At 32.9% G+C, this 19,196-nt stretch overlaps 3 protein-coding genes across 3 annotated transcripts in view; 1 reads left to right on the top strand and 2 right to left on the bottom strand.

Annotated features, from left to right (window-relative positions):
- LOC148310091 (beta-1-syntrophin-like) overlaps positions 1–1,527 on the bottom strand; it is a 78,484-nt gene extending 76,957 nt beyond the window's left edge. Inside the window, exon 1 of the mRNA XM_088259008.1 lies at positions 647–1,527. Coding sequence (XP_088115134.1) covers positions 647–1,139 — 493 coding nt within the window. The 5' untranslated portion in view covers positions 1,140–1,527. The remainder of the gene's footprint in view (positions 1–646) is intronic.
- Positions 1,528–4,276: 2,749 nt separating this feature from the next.
- Positions 4,277–10,226, top strand: LOC148310092 (kelch domain-containing protein 3). The gene is made up of 6 exons (XM_088259014.1): positions 4,277–4,859; positions 5,577–6,030; positions 6,434–6,629; positions 7,154–7,324; positions 9,389–9,494; positions 9,905–10,226. Exons 1-5 carry the CDS (start codon positions 4,617–4,619, stop codon positions 9,450–9,452), a joined length of 1,128 nt encoding a protein of 375 aa, XP_088115140.1. The 5' UTR covers positions 4,277–4,616; the 3' UTR covers positions 9,453–9,494; positions 9,905–10,226.
- Positions 10,227–10,278: 52 nt separating this feature from the next.
- LOC148310093 (equilibrative nucleoside transporter 3-like) lies at positions 10,279–18,641 on the bottom strand. The gene is made up of 7 exons (XM_088259013.1): positions 18,305–18,641; positions 16,678–16,832; positions 15,381–15,526; positions 14,168–14,614; positions 13,327–13,412; positions 12,761–12,960; positions 10,279–12,054 (listed from the first exon to the last, which is right to left on the bottom strand). The coding sequence occupies exons 1-7, from the start codon at positions 18,509–18,511 to the stop codon at positions 11,943–11,945; spliced, it is 1,353 nt and encodes a 450-aa protein (XP_088115139.1). The 5' UTR covers positions 18,512–18,641; the 3' UTR covers positions 10,279–11,942.
- Positions 18,642–19,196: the final 555 nt, after the last annotated feature.

Consider the following 19,196-nt stretch of genomic DNA (forward strand, 5'->3'; position numbering starts at 1 on the left):
TTTAGCGTAACCTAATTGTGTCCTCTTATAGTATTAATAAATAAATGACATTACTAAAACTTATTATTTCTTAACAATTGGTTCAAAGAAATTGATATCAACAATTTTCTAGGTTCATTTAAAAAAAAACAACTCTTTTTCGGGGACTTTGGATCGAGGTTTCCGGGTTGGGATTTTGTTTGTATGTGAGTATTTCCCAAAAATTATGCTATTACTATTTTCCCATTCTTATGCATATTCACTAAATTTAAAAATAATAACCTATATTAAATGATAATAATCTAATCGATTCAAATTTTATACTGACATTTCTTGATGGAACTGAGTGTAAAATATAATAAATAAAAGCACTAGCTATAATTTACATTAAGTGGAAAATGCGACGCTGGTGTTTTATTATTTTTATGTATTAGGTATGTACTTAAGATTGAATTAATGAAAGGTTTCATTATTATGGTTAAATGAATGCAAAAAGTTTTTGTTAAAAAGCAAAAGATAAATACTTGACGGGTTTTTAAAGCTCGTATATATATTTTTCCGTGTGGTGTTACAGTTTAGAATTACGGGAAGCTTTTAACTGATTCCATTGATGCAGTCGAATTCTGCATGGTGTGGACATGATCAAGTAGATATATTTTCAACAAACCTTCCAACTGTACGACTTTGCCAGCGCGTTTCAAAGCCTTGACGGCTTCTTCGTGCGTTGCATCCTTCAAATCTTCCCCGTTCACGGAAAGTATGGCATCGCCGACGTACAGCTGTTCCGTCAGATCGGCAGCCATCCCTTTAAATATCTTGGATATCAAAATGGGCATGTTATTTTCCACACCCCCTTTGATAGAGATCCCCAGGCCGTTGTTGTCCGACTTGATGACTTGGACTAACCTCTTCTGGTTAGCGACAGAGTCCGGAACCTCCGTGAAGTCCCCGTTGGGGGTCTCCACATTATTGTTCAGGGTTCCGTTGAGAGTTGTGGACGCGTCGTAGCTGTCGTCCAGACATACACTCAAGTAATCGTCCTCCAAAGAGCAGTGGACCCTATACCATGTGCCCCTCACCAGCGTCTCCAGAAGGCCCGAGTGCACGATGGACCCCCCAGGGCTCTCGCTCCCTCCGCTGGAGGCCCCGTTTTCTACCATCCTTACGCCCGTCGATATTCCGACAGCAGAGGAAATGGATGATACAGTGACAGTTGCTCGATTCTCCCAGATCACATGCTCTTATTAACGTTATCTCTCTTTAGCACTCATCTCTAAAGTAAAAAATACACGTTTCACCACCATTTTGAAGATAATCAATTAAAACTGAGGCATTTTATAAAATACAAAAAAAAACATCAGCACCACATTTCCGACATGTTATTTTCTTTACCTAAAACACATATTACACTTAAAACTCGCGCAATACTTGACACATTTTACAAAGCAGCGTATTGACATCTGTCAAATCCTCCGAGAGGGTATGGCGAACGGACAGCGACAGACCGGACGACCGAACAGCTCGCGAGCGGCTTTTTCTTTGTACAATACAAACATATTTCCAAAGATAATACACATTTACAAAACGTTCAAACGCGGTTATGCTCATGCACACGTCAGTTTTCCGAACCTGAAATTCCGAATGGTAGAAAACAAAATGAAACCCTATACAAAGATTATGACAACAAACATTCCTAACTTCTGCTACTACTACTACTACCATCACGCCGTTTCCCATCCCATAGTCGTAGGCAGAAAGGATGGAACGCCACACTCTTCTGTCCTGGCATACACTCTTCGCCTACGTCACATCCATACATCTGGTCATACATGCCCTCCGATTACGCAGACTTTTGACACCACCAGATTTAAGGTTATGATTGATCTTCTGAAACCAAAAATATTAGGAATTTGAGATTCCTTACCATTGGATTGTGTTTATTAGAATAGGGTTTAATCTTTTAACATTTAAAATTCTCCTTACGAAAAGCAAATTTGACATTTGAAAGTTTGTATTGATTTTGTTTTAAAGTTGGATTTTTTTAAATAGAAACATAAGATACATTAAATGAAAGCCTTTAAGATATAAAAAAAAAATATGTGGAAGTAGTTCACTTCAATATTCCTCTACAACATTTTGAGTGTGTCCAAATACTTGTTCACAAAATCTGGATTATCTCCAATTACAGGAGTTATTTTCATATTATTTTTTGACATTTCATCAAAGATGAAGAAGAATATGGAAGTCTGGGCATTTACGGGGCTTACGACCGTCATAGGCTGGTTTAAGTGATCACTTTACACACGTGTAACATTCACCAATTCTACCCAATATTGACAACCACACTACTCAAATTCTTGGAAGTTCTATATATATGAACCAATTTAGAAACTTTGTTCTTGAATCACTAGAACTTCACTAGAGACATCTATTGATGAGATGTGAAGAAGCTTTTTTATTAAGCAGAAACTCTTATATTAGTATGTGAGATCCGAATCCCGGATTATAATCACACACATGAGAAACGCCAGAAAATACCATTTTCATTTTTATTATTAAGCTTATAATTTGACCAGATAATTTATTTACAACATTTTGAGTGTGTCCAAATACTTGTTCACAAAATCTGGATTATCTCCAATTACAGGAGTTATTTTCATATTATTTTTTGACATTTCATCAAAGATGAAGAAGAATATGGAAGTCTGGGCATTTACGGGGCTTACGACCGTCATAGGCTGGTTTAAGTGATCACTTTACACACGTGTAACATTCACCAATTCTACCCAATATTGACAACCACACTACTCAAATTCTTGGAAGTTCTATATATATGAACCAATTTAGAAACTTTGTTCTTGAATCACTAGAACTTCACTAGAGACATCTATTGATGAGATGTGAAGAAGCTTTTTTATTAAGCAGAAACTCTTATATTAGTATGTGAGATCCGAATCCCGGATTATAATCACACACATGAGAAACGCCAGAAAATACCATTTTCATTTTTATTATTAAGCTTATAATTTGACCAGATAATTTATTTACAACATTTTGAGTGTGTCCAAATACTTGTTCACAAAATCTGGATTATCTCCAATTACAGGAGTTATTTTCATATTATTTTTTGACATTTCATCAAAGATGAAGAAGAATATGGAAGTCTGGGCATTTACGGGGCTTACGACCGTCATAGGCTGGTTTAATGCCCAGACTTCCATATTCTTCTTCATCTTTGATGAAATGTCAAAAAATAATATGAAAATAACTCCTGTAATTGGAGATAATCCAGATTTTGTGAACAAGTATTTGGACACACTCAAAATGTTGTAAATAAATTATCTGGTCAAATTATAAGCTTAATAATAAAAATGAAAATGGTATTTTCTGGCGTTTCTCATGTGTGTGATTATAATCCGGGATTCGGATCTCACATACTAATATAAGAGTTTCTGCTTAATAAAAAAGCTTCTTCACATCTCATCAATAGATGTCTCTAGTGAAGTTCTAGTGATTCAAGAACAAAGTTTCTAAATTGGTTCATATATATAGAACTTCCAAGAATTTGAGTAGTGTGGTTGTCAATATTGGGTAGAATTGGTGAATGTTACACGTGTGTAAAGTGATCACTTAAACCAGCCTATGACGGTCGTAAGCCCCGTAAATGCCCAGACTTCCATATTCTTCTTCATCTTTGATGAAATGTCAAAAAATAATATGAAAATAACTCCTGTAATTGGAGATAATCCAGATTTTGTGAACAAGTATTTGGACACACTCAAAATGTTGTAAATAAATTATCTGGTCAAATTATAAGCTTAATAATAAAAATGAAAATGGTATTTTCTGGCGTTTCTCATGTGTGTGATTATAATCCGGGATTCGGATCTCACATACTAATATAAGAGTTTCTGCTTAATAAAAAAGCTTCTTCACATCTCATCAATAGATGTCTCTAGTGAAGTTCTAGTGATTCAAGAACAAAGTTTCTAAATTGGTTCATATATATAGAACTTCCAAGAATTTGAGTAGTGTGGTTGTCAATATTGGGTAGAATTGGTGAATGTTACACGTGTGTAAAGTGATCACTTAAACCAGCCTATGACGGTCGTAAGCCCCGTAAATGCCCAGACTTCCATATTCTTCTTCATCTTTGATGAAATGTCAAAAAATAATATCAATATTCCTCCTTGTAAATTCGAAAACTAGAATTAAAGAATACGAATTCGGAATTAATATTGAAACTCAAGGAATACTGACGTATGCTATGTGTATTTACCAGGAGAAAAAGATGACCAGAAATAAATCTATGACTGAACTGTCAAAAATACGTCAACGAATATAGGTTTGATCCGTGTTGGATAGTGTTTTTTTTATTTATTATCTTTATTTGGTTATCGGTAAACTTACCAATTTGCTTACTTAAAATTTCGATTATATTATCAACTGACGAGTTAATTATCTTAGTATTGTTGCTGGTCGTTCTTTTTAGTTTTTATATTGTTCGTATGCATTCTTACAATTAAAAGAATCCGGTCATTGTTCTGTTTGATCATAGCGCAGCGGCCGGAGTTTCATGTATATTTATCAGAAATCGTATTTACACGTATAATCGTATTGTTTCGCGTACATTCGACATGTTATGGACTATCCATCTAGAAGGCGGCCCCCAGAAGGTCAATCACGCCGCGGCATATATTGGCAATCATATATACTCGGTCGGCGGGTACTGTTCATCAGAAGATTTTGGAAGTCCATCAATACCTATTCCAATTTACATTTTGAACACCACAAACCTAAGATGGTGCAGAGTTAGTGATGAAAATAAAGTATTCCCATTTCAACGTTACGGGCACACAGTGGTTGCTTATGAAGATAAGGTAGGTATTTTAATAATAATATTGCTTTCCTCTGGTCTTCTACATATTTATTGAATTAAAACCAATCCTCCGAGGAGCGTAATACTGCCAGTAGGCGGACAGGGGCAATGTAATATCCATTCCTTAGTTGCAGTTCTTTTTTTCAGTTGTAGAAGTCGTACTCAAATCATTTTTAAACCATATCTGAGGATCGTACATGAGTAAAAATAGTGTTATTGGTGCCTCTTGATCTTTATCATTGCAGTATCAAATAAGCCCATCAAGATCCACAGGGAGCTTGCTTATGTATGTGTATATATATATATATATATATATATATATATATATATATATATATATATATATATATATATATATATAACGTGGTAGTATTTTTCTTCATAAAGTGGGTGTATAATAATAAAATAAACAAAGTGTTAAAAGTTTATTCTTAATTAATCTTTACAATATTTTTCTATCTATCTGATTCTGACAGTTCACAATATTATATTTTGCGTTCTGATGTCTTTTGTTTATTCAGTGCGACGCATGCGACATCTGGTGGTAGATGTGTGTGTGTATGTGTGTGTGTGTGTATGTGTGTGTGTGTGTGTGTATGTGTATTTCTATACAGACATTATTAATTATATTGAATGCAAAAATATGTATGTAAAAAAAATAGGATATATTTGGAAAAATAAATGTTTCAATAAAACATTTTTTATTAATTGATTGTAGATCTTTATGTGGGGAGGTCGCGACAACAACACGCCCTTTCTACACTTGTGCTGCTTTGATACGTCCACCCAAGAATGGTTTGAACCGAAAACAGACGGTTGCACCCCTTACCCCGTAGATGGGCACTCGGCCTGCGTCATAGGCGATGTGATGTATCTTTTTGGTGGTTACGAAACCCTTTCAGTGGAATATTCGTGCAAAGTCTACACGTTGAATCTAAAAACTTTGCATTGGAATCAGCTGAAAACGGTTGGTACGCCACCTTCCCCGAGAGACTTCCACTCGGCAGTACCCGTAGGAACCAGAATGTACATATACGGGGGACGCAGCACCGACGGACCAGACGAAGAAGTTTACTGTACTCGCATATATTACCTGGATATTGCAACCAACACGTGGTATTCTCCAGAAACGAGTGGCGACATTCCTGTCGGAAGGCGTAGTCATTGTTCCTGTGAGATTTATTTTAAATATATTTTTATCCTAATATATATATTTCCCATACAGCGAGACTTGGATTTCATTCTTGAGTTTTTTTTATCTTGATCTGATCACAAGTCAATCCTAGGAGCTTGCACACTATAGCGAAACCTGATAACCGCTAGTGAGTTTATCATGATACCAACATGATCCTCATCCATCAGGAACTGACTGAAAATAAAAAAAATCTCTTTAGTAAAATTATATATTCAATGATATTGTTTTTCATTTTCAAAATTCAGTTGATTTTACAAAAATGTCTCAAGTGTTTTTTTTCTATCAGTTTTCTTTTTCCAACACGCATTTATTTATCAATTCATAATTAATTAACAATTCAGTCCTGAAATATCATGTATTTGTTTTGTTTTCGAATTTAGGGCTGTACAAGGATAATGTTTATGTTTTTGGAGGATATAATGGTAAAACTGACGAGCATTTTAATGATCTTTATAAGTTTTCTCCACAAACTTGTACTTGGACCCGCCTCAATATACCAGGCTATGTTCCCTGCATCCGAAGACGACAATGCTGTTTACTCATTCAGGACAAGATGTATCTGTTTGGTGGCACTGGGTGAGAAATACATAAATATGTACAGACCATACTAATACTTCCATGGCAAAAGGTGACGGTTACAGTTTTTGATCATTTTTAAGAATGATTTTAAATTGTACGCTCTTAGGGCGCTTGTCCACTACCCGGAATTTTACCATCCGGCAGTCTGGTTTTGAAAAATGAAAGCGACTACGACATTTTTTCGTGATCGAATTTACAAGCAACGTATTCACGCACCGATCAAGAGTTCCGATCAGAAGAAAGATAGACAAAAGCACAAGCCAATCCAAGCCAATCATAGTTTTAAAATGCTAACTGATGTGCCGGAAGATAATATTCCGTATAATTCCGTGTAGTGGACAAACGCCCTTATACGTCCAATATTATTATGAGTTTTCAAAACGTTATGTAATTTATATTTATTTATTTATAAGATCTGAAAAAAGCTTATTTTAACGGCTTATGAAAATTATATAAAGAAGAATTAACAAAGTTTGTAGCAAATTAGATCCTATCAAATGATCTTGATGCATTTTTTTCAGGCCTAAAAGTAATATTCGACCAAGAGCACGACGTAATACAGACATGGAAGAATTTTTACTCGACAAAAGTGACTTGCATATATTGGATTACCAACCTTCACTTAAAACATTATGCATATTGACAGTTCTGAAACATAAACTCAACTTTGAAGATTTGCCAAGTGACCTAATGTAAGTAAAAAAAAATAATATTTGTATGGTGAAAACATAAAAAATAATATTTATACTCGGTGAAAACCAAATGCCGCCTATACAATGCCTGCATTGCTCCTGTTCTCTTATACGACTGTGAAACATGGCACCTTACAAGGGCCCAGAGCAGCCGTGTACTAAGCTTTGAGAATAGGTGTTTGTGGAGAATCTTAGGTGTGCGGTGGTTTGACTTTGTGAGGAATGAAGAGATAAGGCGTAGGACGCAGCGAATTTTGGTCACAACTGTCGTCAAAAAAAGGCGATTCAGTTGGCTTGGCCATATACTCCGCATGCTTCCTGAGAGCCTTAATCAAGCTTGCCTCTTTTACAAGGCATCAGGTTCGCGCCGCCCAGGACGACCACTGCTGACAATTCGTCGGCAGTTCTCGTCAGAACTTCGGGACGCGGATCTGACTTGGGAGGATGCAAGGGAGCTGGCAGCCGACAGAAAAGCCTGGAGACAGTTTGTGGACTCCATATGCTCCACCTAGGGAGCGGATATGGTTATTATTTTATTATTTATGGTGAACTTTTTATTGAAAATAAGCAAATAATTCAATCTTATTTTTTATTGGCTTTGCTTGTACAAATTTTTATAGCGTTTAATTAACCTTTATAAGAGAGAACACCTCTTTATTGGGCCATAGATTCCAATATAAATATTACATGATTTTAATAATGAGATTTTTTTGGCAAAAATTGTCATATCTGAGTACGCCATGATTATCCAGGAGATAGATGCCTTAATATGATGTAATTATCCCGAAAGATGTTTCTGCATTGTCAAAAACATTTGATGATGGCTCATAAAATGAGTAAATAAATCATATATGGAAATTTTTAAAGCATTGTGAGCTTGAAAACGTAAGACGTCACGCGGTTGTGGAAATTGAAAGCTTATAAGGGTTTAATAATCACGAAGTAAAAGTTTTTCTTTTTACACACATATATTATTCATCTTAACACATAATACATATAGGTTTTTCAAGTACTATACATTGTCACATGAAATAGGTTATAGTTTTTCACAATATAAGCAACACATCAATATCATAGCTCTTATAAATTAATATAAAATACAACAAAATAAAATTCTACATAAATTTTCCTACTAAATTTAACAGAAATAACTTGCTCACAATTTCATATAACATTCTATTTTATAATAAAAATATGCAGTAAAGTTCTCTTTATACAAACACTTGTAAAATAAAACGTAGGATATACACATCATTAAAAAATATAATTTCTATCTTAATGCATAGCATGAGATCAATATACCCTTCAATAATGTTGGACCGTCTCAAACATGATATGAATAAAAATAAAGGATTTGTGTTTAATTCAAATTTCAATTCATTATGAATTTCAAGAAAACCTTAAATTAATTCACTTTATCTCGAAACCACTAGCAAGACATTCATACATATCCGCCAACGATATGTTTATGATGTGGCAAAATATCTACTTTTAATTACTTTTTGTCATTATTATAATAAAATACACTCTATAAAGGTAACTCCGTTTACAGTATCATTTACTAAAGCGACTAAGGGATTATAGACTTTAAGCAGATGTAATACAATTTTTAAAAAATACTCTTTTAACCTGCTGTTATGGTTGGTCTTTAAATTAATATCTTGGAATTGGTTGAATAGGACTTGTATTGTTGTTCGGTTTGGTTAAATATTACTTTAGGAGTTCAAAGTTGAATTAAAATATATTATATTATTTCGAGAAATAAAAATACTTTGTGTTCTGATCCACTCACATTTTTATTAACCAACTAGTTTCGGCAACAACCTGTTGCCCTCTTCAGGGTTACATTTATTACTAATAGTAATAAATGTAACCCTGAACAGGGCAACAGGTTGTTGCCGAAACTAGTTGGTTAATAAAAATGTGAGTGGATCAGAACACAAAGTATTTTTATTTCTCAAAATAATATATCAATATGATCCACAAAGTTAATGCTTTCAATATTCAAAACATAAAATATATTATACTATGTATTCAGTAATTTACTTCTATACTTTGTTACAGAAATGATATTAGGATTACGACAGTCCCAAATCAAATAACCAGGCCCACTACTCAATCTGGATAAAAATAAACAACGGAGAATCCCATATGATACAAAATGTCTTAAGTATATCTATTATTTTTTTATTGAAAATAATAACAATATTTATCATTTCATTTATAACTTTTCTCACTAAAAATAATATGTACGATCAAAATAATTAATTTTTAAAAATAATATACTAAATCAAAGAGTAAATCTACTCAGGTGACTTGATGTCAATATTTTTTCAAAATTTTCTATCATATTTTTTAAGACTTTTCACCGTCATAATTTAAACTTTATAATAATAAAAAATTGTAAAATACACAATTGTTAACGGTTGTGGCAACTAATTTGTAGCAGATATTTAAAAGTTTAAATAACAAAATGCAGTTTAACGTGTCCAGTAGAGATTTTTTTAAATTTCTCGAATTACTGGAAATATGCTTTTTATATTTACATTATATTTCAAAAGTTGTCCTCAATGTTTTTAGGTGTCGATGATATGCCGATTTGGAATTAAATAGTCAGTACTTTAATGTGAATATTAAAAAAAAAAAATCTATAAAAGAAATTATGTCTCACCATACGTTGATAATTCTCAACATAATGGTGCATCAATACATCACAACATAGCGATGCGTCGGTATGTCTAAACAACATTGGTTCCGATCAACAGGTTAAAAATTATAAAAGGTGCACTAAAATACTGTGATAAAATGTTTAACAGTACGTACATAGATAAAAATATATTAATAAAATAGAAACAATTAAATGTTGCAATTTTAATAAAAATTAAAGCTTGATTTTGAATTATTACATATTTTATTTCAACCTTTCCTCTTGTATTTTTTGGAAATAAAAGTAGTTTTTTTTTTTACCACAGTTTTAAATCAATATATGGATCGTATTTGTAATTGTAGCTTTAATTCCATATGTAGTGTACATTTATGTATATTTAGTTTGAATAAAGTATTACATCTATATTTGCACAGATTTTCTGTTAATTTCGTCCTATAGAGATTTATCATAATATACTTTTATTTCAATATAATATTTATTTTGTTTTCATCTGATTTTATATACATCGAAATCATATACATAATACTGTTTTGTTCTGTAATATAATAACTTATAATTCTGTTTTTACATGGTGGTTATATCCCAGAGAATACCATGGTATAAAAATACACATTGCAAACATATTGACTGTGTTTAAAAAAAAATTAAATAAAATATAGAAAAAAAAAAGACATTTGATATTTTATTTATTCTAAATGCACCAACAAAAAAGAAATTCCTGTGGGCAAAATATAGATCATGTAAGCATTTTTTAAATCAAGCAATATATGTATTTGACAGTTGAATTGAAAATATGCTTGAAATCTTTTTAAAAGTATATTTAACAATTAAACAGCCGATATGTTTTTTTTTAAATTTAATTAATGATGCTTTTTTATAATATTTGTATAGTTAAGTTGTGTTAATGATACACATAAATAAATACAAAATTATTTCTTCTTCCAAAGTTTTTAAGCTGTGTTCAATCAAAATAATACTTTTATTGAGAATCAGATTATTTTCTTAAACCAGAGTATAAAAACAGAATTATGCATCTTGGACTAACTTTTAACTTTTATTTGTTAAATCTTAAAATATTCTTACTGAACTATAAATACATTACTACATACTTGTTGACTACACTTTCTTGAGAACCCTATGTTTTTTTGGTATATATTTATTATGATCGATAAAATGTTCATATTTAAATTATTTTAAAATGAGAATTTAAGAAAAGAAAAAAAGCCACCATGCTGAATGGGCACGGTGTCAACTTGATGCAGTGTCAACTTCAAATACATTAAAGCAAGTTGATCAGTCCTGCGCTCCAAATTCTCAGGTCTAGGAACGGAATATAATATATTTTATGGGATGTGGATTCGGTAAATGAAAGGGCCCAAGGTGAAAGACATTACTGTTTTATAAGAAAGTAAATATAGAAAGAACAGTAGATAAGAAAAGGGATATCTAGTACCTGTACTTGTACCAGCTTGTGTAAGTTGTACACTGCTAATTTGTACATTGTAATTTGTCCGCCTCCATAGTGTAATGGTCAGCACGCTCGGCTACCGTTCTGGAGGTCCCGGGTTCGATTACCAAGGGGGGGGTCAAATAAATATAAGTGATTTTTTCACTGTAATATTTATTCAATATTACCCTGGACTGGTACCTGAAGCGGAGGGCTGATCACCTTTCCTTCAAGATAACACTGTGTTTATATGATACAGTGCCCTATGCATCATTGGAGTGCGGATAAGGGTTTGATATAATTTGTACAAGTCCATTGAGGATAATCACAATAATAATAATAATTTTGGATAGTTTATATAGCGCCATTTTTATAAGATATTACCTCAAGGGCGCTTAATAATACATTTATCTACACAACGGTAAAGGAATGGTAGTTATCACTAGTTGGTAAGGGACCAGGCCCTCACCAATGAGATTACAATAAAATTTGAACTATAAAAATTACAATACTTTGACCAAAACCATTCCAATGGCTGCCCCGAAACTTACTCCGATACCCAGCATGGCGGCCATCATAGAGGAAGCCCTTTCTTTTTCATGATGCTCTACAAACCTGCAAAAATTTTAATAAATATTAGATTTTCAAGATTTACAATGGCAATGATGCAAAATTACTTATCTTGAAATACCACATTGTATTTCTATTATTAGCAGATGAATGTTGACAAATCCAAAGTCATAGTTTGGTTGAAAGAGATGAATGTAGAGGAGCAAAACTTGACACGATCAGGTATACCAAATACTTGAAAGCGGTCAGGACTTTTAAAAAAATTACCGTTAGTGTTTGCACTCGGCTCATAAATATAAGGAAAATCCGCGGATAAGAGATTCTTACACATTTACTGCAGTGCTTTCAAAGACATATTGTATGGAAAAAAAGAAAGAGCAGTGCAGTTCAGCCGCTCCACTCCACCACACTTTGGCTCCATATATACTGATACAAGGTAAAATAACAGTATGTACAAGAGAGAAGCCTTTATATATTAATTATAATTTTTTTTTCGCCAGGTTAGAGTCGAAATAATCGGTGGCTATGTTTGAGGAGATGCATGAACTAGAAAGAGGCGGATAATGTTTGTTAGGACAGTAGTGTGGCGTTCTATTCTCTCTGCTTACCTCTGCAGAGAAGCAGCGTGACGGTTAGTTAGTTACTTCGAAGACACCAAGCAAACACAATATTATAAAATATATAATAAATATTTTCAGTTTTTTTTTAAGTATAATTATATTTCTCATCAAACATGTTTTGTATTCATTACCTGGCTGCATTAATCATGGATATATTAGCAATATAGCCATTGGATACGGCAAACAAACACATCAAGATTATGAATCCCCAGTCGGAGCTTATTATGATCGGCAAGTACTTTCTAGGATGGGCATTACACATCATGAACAGCGGAACTGCCAACACCCTCACCACGGCTACTGCTCCAATAATCCAAGACTTCTTTTCAGGCTGAAATTAAAACGTACAACACTTTAAAGATTAATAACGTACATAATATTGTATAAGGAACGCCAGGATAGCGGAAGTATGCGAGATCGAAGATGTCGTTAGGCGGAGGAGGCAACAAAGGAGACAATGGTATGCGCATGTGAGGAGAATGGAACCATTCAGACTCCCTTACATTGTACTGTACCCAAGGTAGATGACTCCCGGGCAGACCACCAAAGAGATGGATCGACAGCTGGCAATCGACATCGCAGGAGGCTAATCCCTCTTAAAACAGGCCACAAGGCCTACACCAAGCAGAAGAAGAGTGAAGAGGAAAAATTAATTTCAGAGTCAATCTTCACATATTTAAATTAATATTTTAATTACCTTTAGCAAAATTCCTGCCATAACCCGCCCGGCATAATCACCGCAGTTATATATCAAGTAATTCACAACAGGTACAAAAAATATATCTGAAAAAAAAATTGCATGGTGAATATAAAAACATTATTTGTTAGGAATTGATATCATAGAAGTCTAATCCCTCTTAACCTGTTAACCGGGCGGTCCGCTGTCCAATTACGCAACTTGTAAAGAGCGCGAACACTGATTCACTCCGTGTCTTAAATTCATGTCGAGACCTTTGTTTCAATACCTTTGTTGTTCGAGAAATATATGTCCATAAATATAATATAATAAACATATATTTCAAGGACGTATTCATATGTTCTACCCGTACCCGATATTATTTACGTTTGACGTATTTGTGCATCCGGCCCGGCTAACAGGTTAAAAAGAGGCCACAAGGCGTACACCAAGCAGAAGAATATGTTATGTATTTACATTTAATGTTACCATCATTTATTTTCTGCTCTTTTTAGACAGACTACATAAGAGAAAATTCATGAAATACTGCTCAAGTATGGACATAAAATATCACTAGAAATCTTTTTAAATTAATGGATAATTTTCAATTATCATATTCAAAAGAAACATGGGTCCTAAGCAACGGTAATTTATAAGTGAAAATTATAATTTTCAATGGATGAGGGTAGTATAGTAAATACAGGGTGTAAGAATTAAATTAATTTTTTGTTTTTTTATGAACTTTTTATAATGTGGCCAAATGTTAACATGTTTTATGAATCTAGGTATGAGAGTATGAATTACGCTTTATACTGCGCATTTATGTTTTAGGCACACAAATAAATAAATAATTTATACTTACTATTCCAATCTCCTCCTGCGCCACTGTGGTGTGACTCAATAAGGACTGTAACTCCTGGATACACGGCTGTTGTGACTAGAAACACCAGACCTACAGATCCGCAGTAAATCCAAATCTTCTTTAGTATCTGAACATTGGACAAAAACATAACACGGTTGTTGGTAGAAATCCCTAAGTCCCTGCATCCTCCGTGGATGTAAAAGGTGAAGAACTCCACTTTAGATATGAACAGATAGGACAGCAGCGACACTGCGATCATTATATCACCGATGATGAAGTAAATCATGGCGCTGTGAACAGCCGACACCTTGAATGTGAGGGAGAGGATCTGCGCCACGGCCGCGATAATGCCACCAAGAGCCTGGCCATTCACAACGGCGGCCATATACTTAGTTGAAAATTTTCCCGCTATTCCGTACAGGCTTCCTCCGAATACAGCACCCGCACCTAAAACATTCAAAGTAAATTAATATTCAGCCATATTAAGCAACTATATAAACCGAAATTAATTTGAATACTTCGTTTTTTAATGAACTAACTTTTTTAAATCGAGTTATTCATTCGAAAATATTAAATAACTAACCATTATTCAAATAAATAAAATAATCAAATAACTTCTTGATTTTTATGTGCTTCTTTCTTTCGATCACTAATTTTTCTTCACATAAAAAATATTTTTATCGCAATAGCTTTTATATAATAAATACTTTTTATAAATCATTCATAAAAAAATATAAATGAAATGGTATATTTTAGTATGATAATAAAGATTTTTTATGACATCAATTTTAAACATAATTCAAATGAATATAACAATATGTAGTAATAAATTTTGTATAATTGTTTCTTTCATAAAATACTTAAGCGCCCAATCACCTAATTAGCAATGTAATTGACATATAACTATTGTTTACATTTTTGAAACATAACCTTTATTTTTACCATACTGAAAACATCTTAGTTATTTAATGATGAAAAATCATAGTTAAAATTGTATAATTGTATCATACTTTAGGTATTTATCAATTAGGTCATCTCAACAAATCGCCCAACATCATTTGACATGAGATGATTCATACCTATTAATTAGGTCACTAAAACGATATGATAATGAATTATATTGTACATGAACCATAACCAGTTAGAATCAACTCCATCATACTGGCATAGCCCAAGTAGAGATAACATTCGGACTTTAGTAAACGATATTTACCATTGATAACTACTACAGTGACCATTGTGATGATAAAGAATCCATTTTGCCAATCATCCGTGTCAACTTGAACCATTACTGTAGTCAGAATAAATAACAGCGTGATGACAAAGAGAGATCCTCCCATGCGTATTGATAAAGGGACTCTGAAACAATACAAAGTAATAATAAATATTTATAAATAATCCAACTCTGATGGGTAGAGCAAGAATGACAAGAAGTTAAAATAGGGTACTCATATTTTCCTAGATCCTGTTGGGACATTGGAGTAAAGGTGGAGACTGACCGGAGCATTTCGTCGTAACATCGCTCGCGGCGAGTATCACCAAGCATCTGAAACTATGGATGGAGCGCTCGGCTTGGTGTACTGACTGCCTGAATGCTCGCATCGTAACGTGTTACGTTACGACGAAACGCTCCGGTCAGTCTCCACCTTAAAAGATCTAACGTACTTCAAATTGACAATCAAAAAAATAAGGTCACTGGCTCCCAAACTTTATCTGTAGGTTTTTAGGAACCAAAAATATTTCATTGACAAGGAAGAAGGAAATTTCGATATACATCATTTGTAAATACAATACATGATTGGAGAAATGAGAAGAGCACTTGACTGGATTAAAATTTTTAAAAACACTTACACAATACATACACAAAATTGTTTAAATGTAAAAACGGTTAAAAAATTTAAGTGAGATTCCAGAAAACCTGAAAAATGAAAGCACGCTGAGTGAAATTAAAACGAAATGTTACAATTATCATTAAGAGAAATATATCATATTAACATATGATTAAAATATAAATATGGTGTATGTAATTGTGATATTAACTAACTTATTTTTCTATACGTTGATGTGCGTTACCCAGAGAACAACATTTGGTCATGGTTACCAATAACAAGGAAACAATTCAATGGGCAAGAATGAAATAAATCATAAGCTCAAGATCCCAGTCGAGCCACTGTTATATTTAATCTGAGCCCAGTTATCTCCCTACAAAGCCTATGATCTCTCGGATGGTAGCCAAATATTTCAATGAATATAATTAACATATTCATTCATTCATTCATTCAAACCCTTATCCGCACCCCAATGGTGCATAGGGCACTGCATCATATAAACGCAGTGTTATCTTGATCGTTAACACATGAATGTGTTAACGATCAAACGGAGGGCTGATCACCTTTCTTTCAGGAATGGTGATCAGCCCTCCGCCTCCGGTACTGGTCCAAGGTAATATTGAATAAATATAAGGGTGACAAATATAAGAGTTAACATATAAAAAAGGTAAATGTTCTTACAGATGGCTGTATAAAGAGCTGACAATCAGGCATGCTGTACTAGGAATGGATGCCGCTACATTCAAGTAGGATGTAAATTCCGCTTGAAATTGTGTTTTCCCCAGGCGCAGTGTTTCATTATGCGGTGTAATATCACGAAACTTGTACATCCAATACTGTAAAATATTTATTCTAATTAATAATAATAATAGTAATAATAAATCCCTTACCGCACCTCAATGATGCATAGGGCACTGCTTCATATAAACGCAGTGTTACCTCGATCGATTACACATGAAGGAAAGGTGATCAGCCCTCCACTTCAGGTACCAGTCCAGTGTAATATTGAATAAATATTAGAGTGAAAAAATCACTTATATTTATTAAACCCCCCTTGGGAATCGAACCCAGGACCTCCAGAACGGTAGCCGAGCATGCTGACCATTACACTACGGAGGCGGACAATTAATAACTATGCACAATTACTGAATACCTAGAATAATAATAGCATTTTATTTCAAGGATAATTGTACACACTAAATGACTAGATACATATTATTATCATCAGCTAATCTTCCAACATTCAACATTCTATTATAATGATATTTATCTTTACTGTTGTAAGATATATATTTTTTTAATTAAACACTTTATTTTTTTATTGACCAATAAAACAGTTCACACAACGGCAGTGTGTTTAGACTGGTAAAAGTTATAATGTAAATTGTAATTTATAAGATATATACATCTTTTATCCAGGTATATTACAAAATTTGTTAAATACTATATTATAATATTGAAACAAAGTGATTCTTAAAGTTGAAAACAATTTTTTTTTTCAAAACATGCACATTTTTAGGTCAGCTTATAATTATAGAGAAGGTTCAAGGTGAAAAATACTTTTATTGGGATGGTAATAATAATATGGCCAATTTATATGGCGCCATTTTTGTGAGGTTGAAATCATGTCAAGGGCGCTCAAAGGGATGTTAATATTGTATTTTTATGTTATGTTATTCAAATGAGATGTCTATTAATCTATTTACAATTGGCGTATCTAACTGTTTATTTTCGGATGATGACCTAATTAGTGAATTGTGCTTGAGGAAAAATATCCTCTCTCTGTTATAATCATAGGGTACTCCAGCTTCTACTCCTTCACAAACTTCCTTAAATAATATATATACAATTTTTTCCATAGTTTTGTTTGTTTATACTTTTGTTTACATTTGACTACGTAAATATATACATACAAATTTAAATTTATACTTTTGAAATATACATGACAGAATTGAGTTTCATTTAAACCAGTAAATATATTTCTCGGTATCTCTATCAACATAATTTCTTGAGCTTCACTGAATTAAGCCCCAGATATAAGCTATCAACAGTTGATATTTCTTGTTGAACTAGTTCTTTTAGATGTAAATGAATGGCACAAAATGTAACAATAATTTTATCGCTTTCCAATAAATTTATACTGAATGAATCAGCATTACGAATATTAATGTTCTTAGAGATAAGTTAACTTTAATAAATTCAATCTGTATCTTAAAACTTTTGCCTACAACCAATGTCAGCATAAACTCCCTCATACTCAAATCTCGATATGCTTAAAAATATGTGTATATATCTGTAAACATCTTACATCATTTGCCGTCACGAAAAAATTCCATGGCATTAAGGAAGTTACACCGTACAAATAAAAAAGAAAATAAACAAATTTATAGTGATCTACAGGTTCACTCGAAGATTTGGGAGACGGCGTATTGTCCACCAACTCTCTAATCTCACAATCTTCATTATATTGATCTTCAGTTTCTTGATAAATATCAGAGTTAATTGAACCCGCCATTATTACTTAATTACGTTTCTTTTCATAAAATTAATTACTTAAAAATTATACGGGTAAAAAGAAGCTAACAGTACAAATATCTAGATCAAAAATATACACTCGACAATGACATTATTTTGACAGCTGAAACAAAGTAATTTGATCGCACTACTATTATTTACTACGATTCTTCTTCATCTTTTTATTGTTCAATAAATAAAAATATATATGGTTAGTCAATACGCTGGCCAACATAGAAAAACTATCACGGCCCAAAAATGGCACGTATCAAATGCTCATTTATAAGCCTAATGATTACGGCATTGGGCTACTAGATATTACTGCTTTGATAACAGTGTCGTCATCATTCATATTTTATAAAATTAATTTTATTAACTCCAGATCATTCAAAGATTCAACTTGCTTTCATTGTTCATCTTTCAGACAATGAAATGTAATATTAAAAGTTAGTTGTAAAAAGCTGTGATATTATTTTTAAAATACATTTTTTCGTGTCTAGGAAATTAAAAGAATGGAATTAATTGATCAAAAAAAATTGCCTTTCTTAAAAAAAATCCAACAAAAAATCATTTATTTACTACACGCACCTCTTCATTATTTTTTCAACACCGGTTATTGTCAATTAGGTCAGGAGTCATTCGATATGCAATATTTGGCGTACAGCATAAAAAGGGGGTTGATATCA

The sequence above is a fragment of the Brachycentrus maculatus genome, unplaced genomic scaffold, assembly GCF_059751285.1.
Source record: "Brachycentrus maculatus isolate JH-2025_06_01 unplaced genomic scaffold, ASM5975128v1 h1tg000107l, whole genome shotgun sequence".
NCBI lineage: Eukaryota > Metazoa > Arthropoda > Insecta > Trichoptera > Brachycentridae > Brachycentrus > Brachycentrus maculatus.

Excerpts from the sequence above, each read along its gene's own strand:
- LOC148310092 (XM_088259014.1), top strand. The coding sequence starts at position 4,617 with ATGTTATGGACTATCCATCTAGAAGGCGGCCCCCAGAAGGTCAATCAC. Across the intron at positions 4,860-5,576 it reads TGGTTGCTTATGAAGATAAG|ATCTTTATGTGGGGAGGTCG; the intron begins GTAGGTATTTTA and ends AATTGATTGTAG. Across the intron at positions 6,630-7,153 it reads TATCTGTTTGGTGGCACTGG|GCCTAAAAGTAATATTCGAC; the intron begins GTGAGAAATACA and ends CATTTTTTTCAG.
- LOC148310093 (XM_088259013.1), bottom strand. The coding sequence starts at position 18,511 with ATGGCGGGTTCAATTAACTCTGATATTTATCAAGAAACTGAAGATCAA. Across the intron at positions 13,413-14,167 it reads CGCAGGAGGAGATTGGAATA|ATATATTTTTTGTACCTGTT; the intron begins GTAAGTATAAAT and ends TTTTTTTTTCAG. Across the intron at positions 12,055-12,760 it reads TCCATGATTAATGCAGCCAG|GTTTGTAGAGCATCATGAAA; the intron begins GTAATGAATACA and ends AAATTTTTGCAG.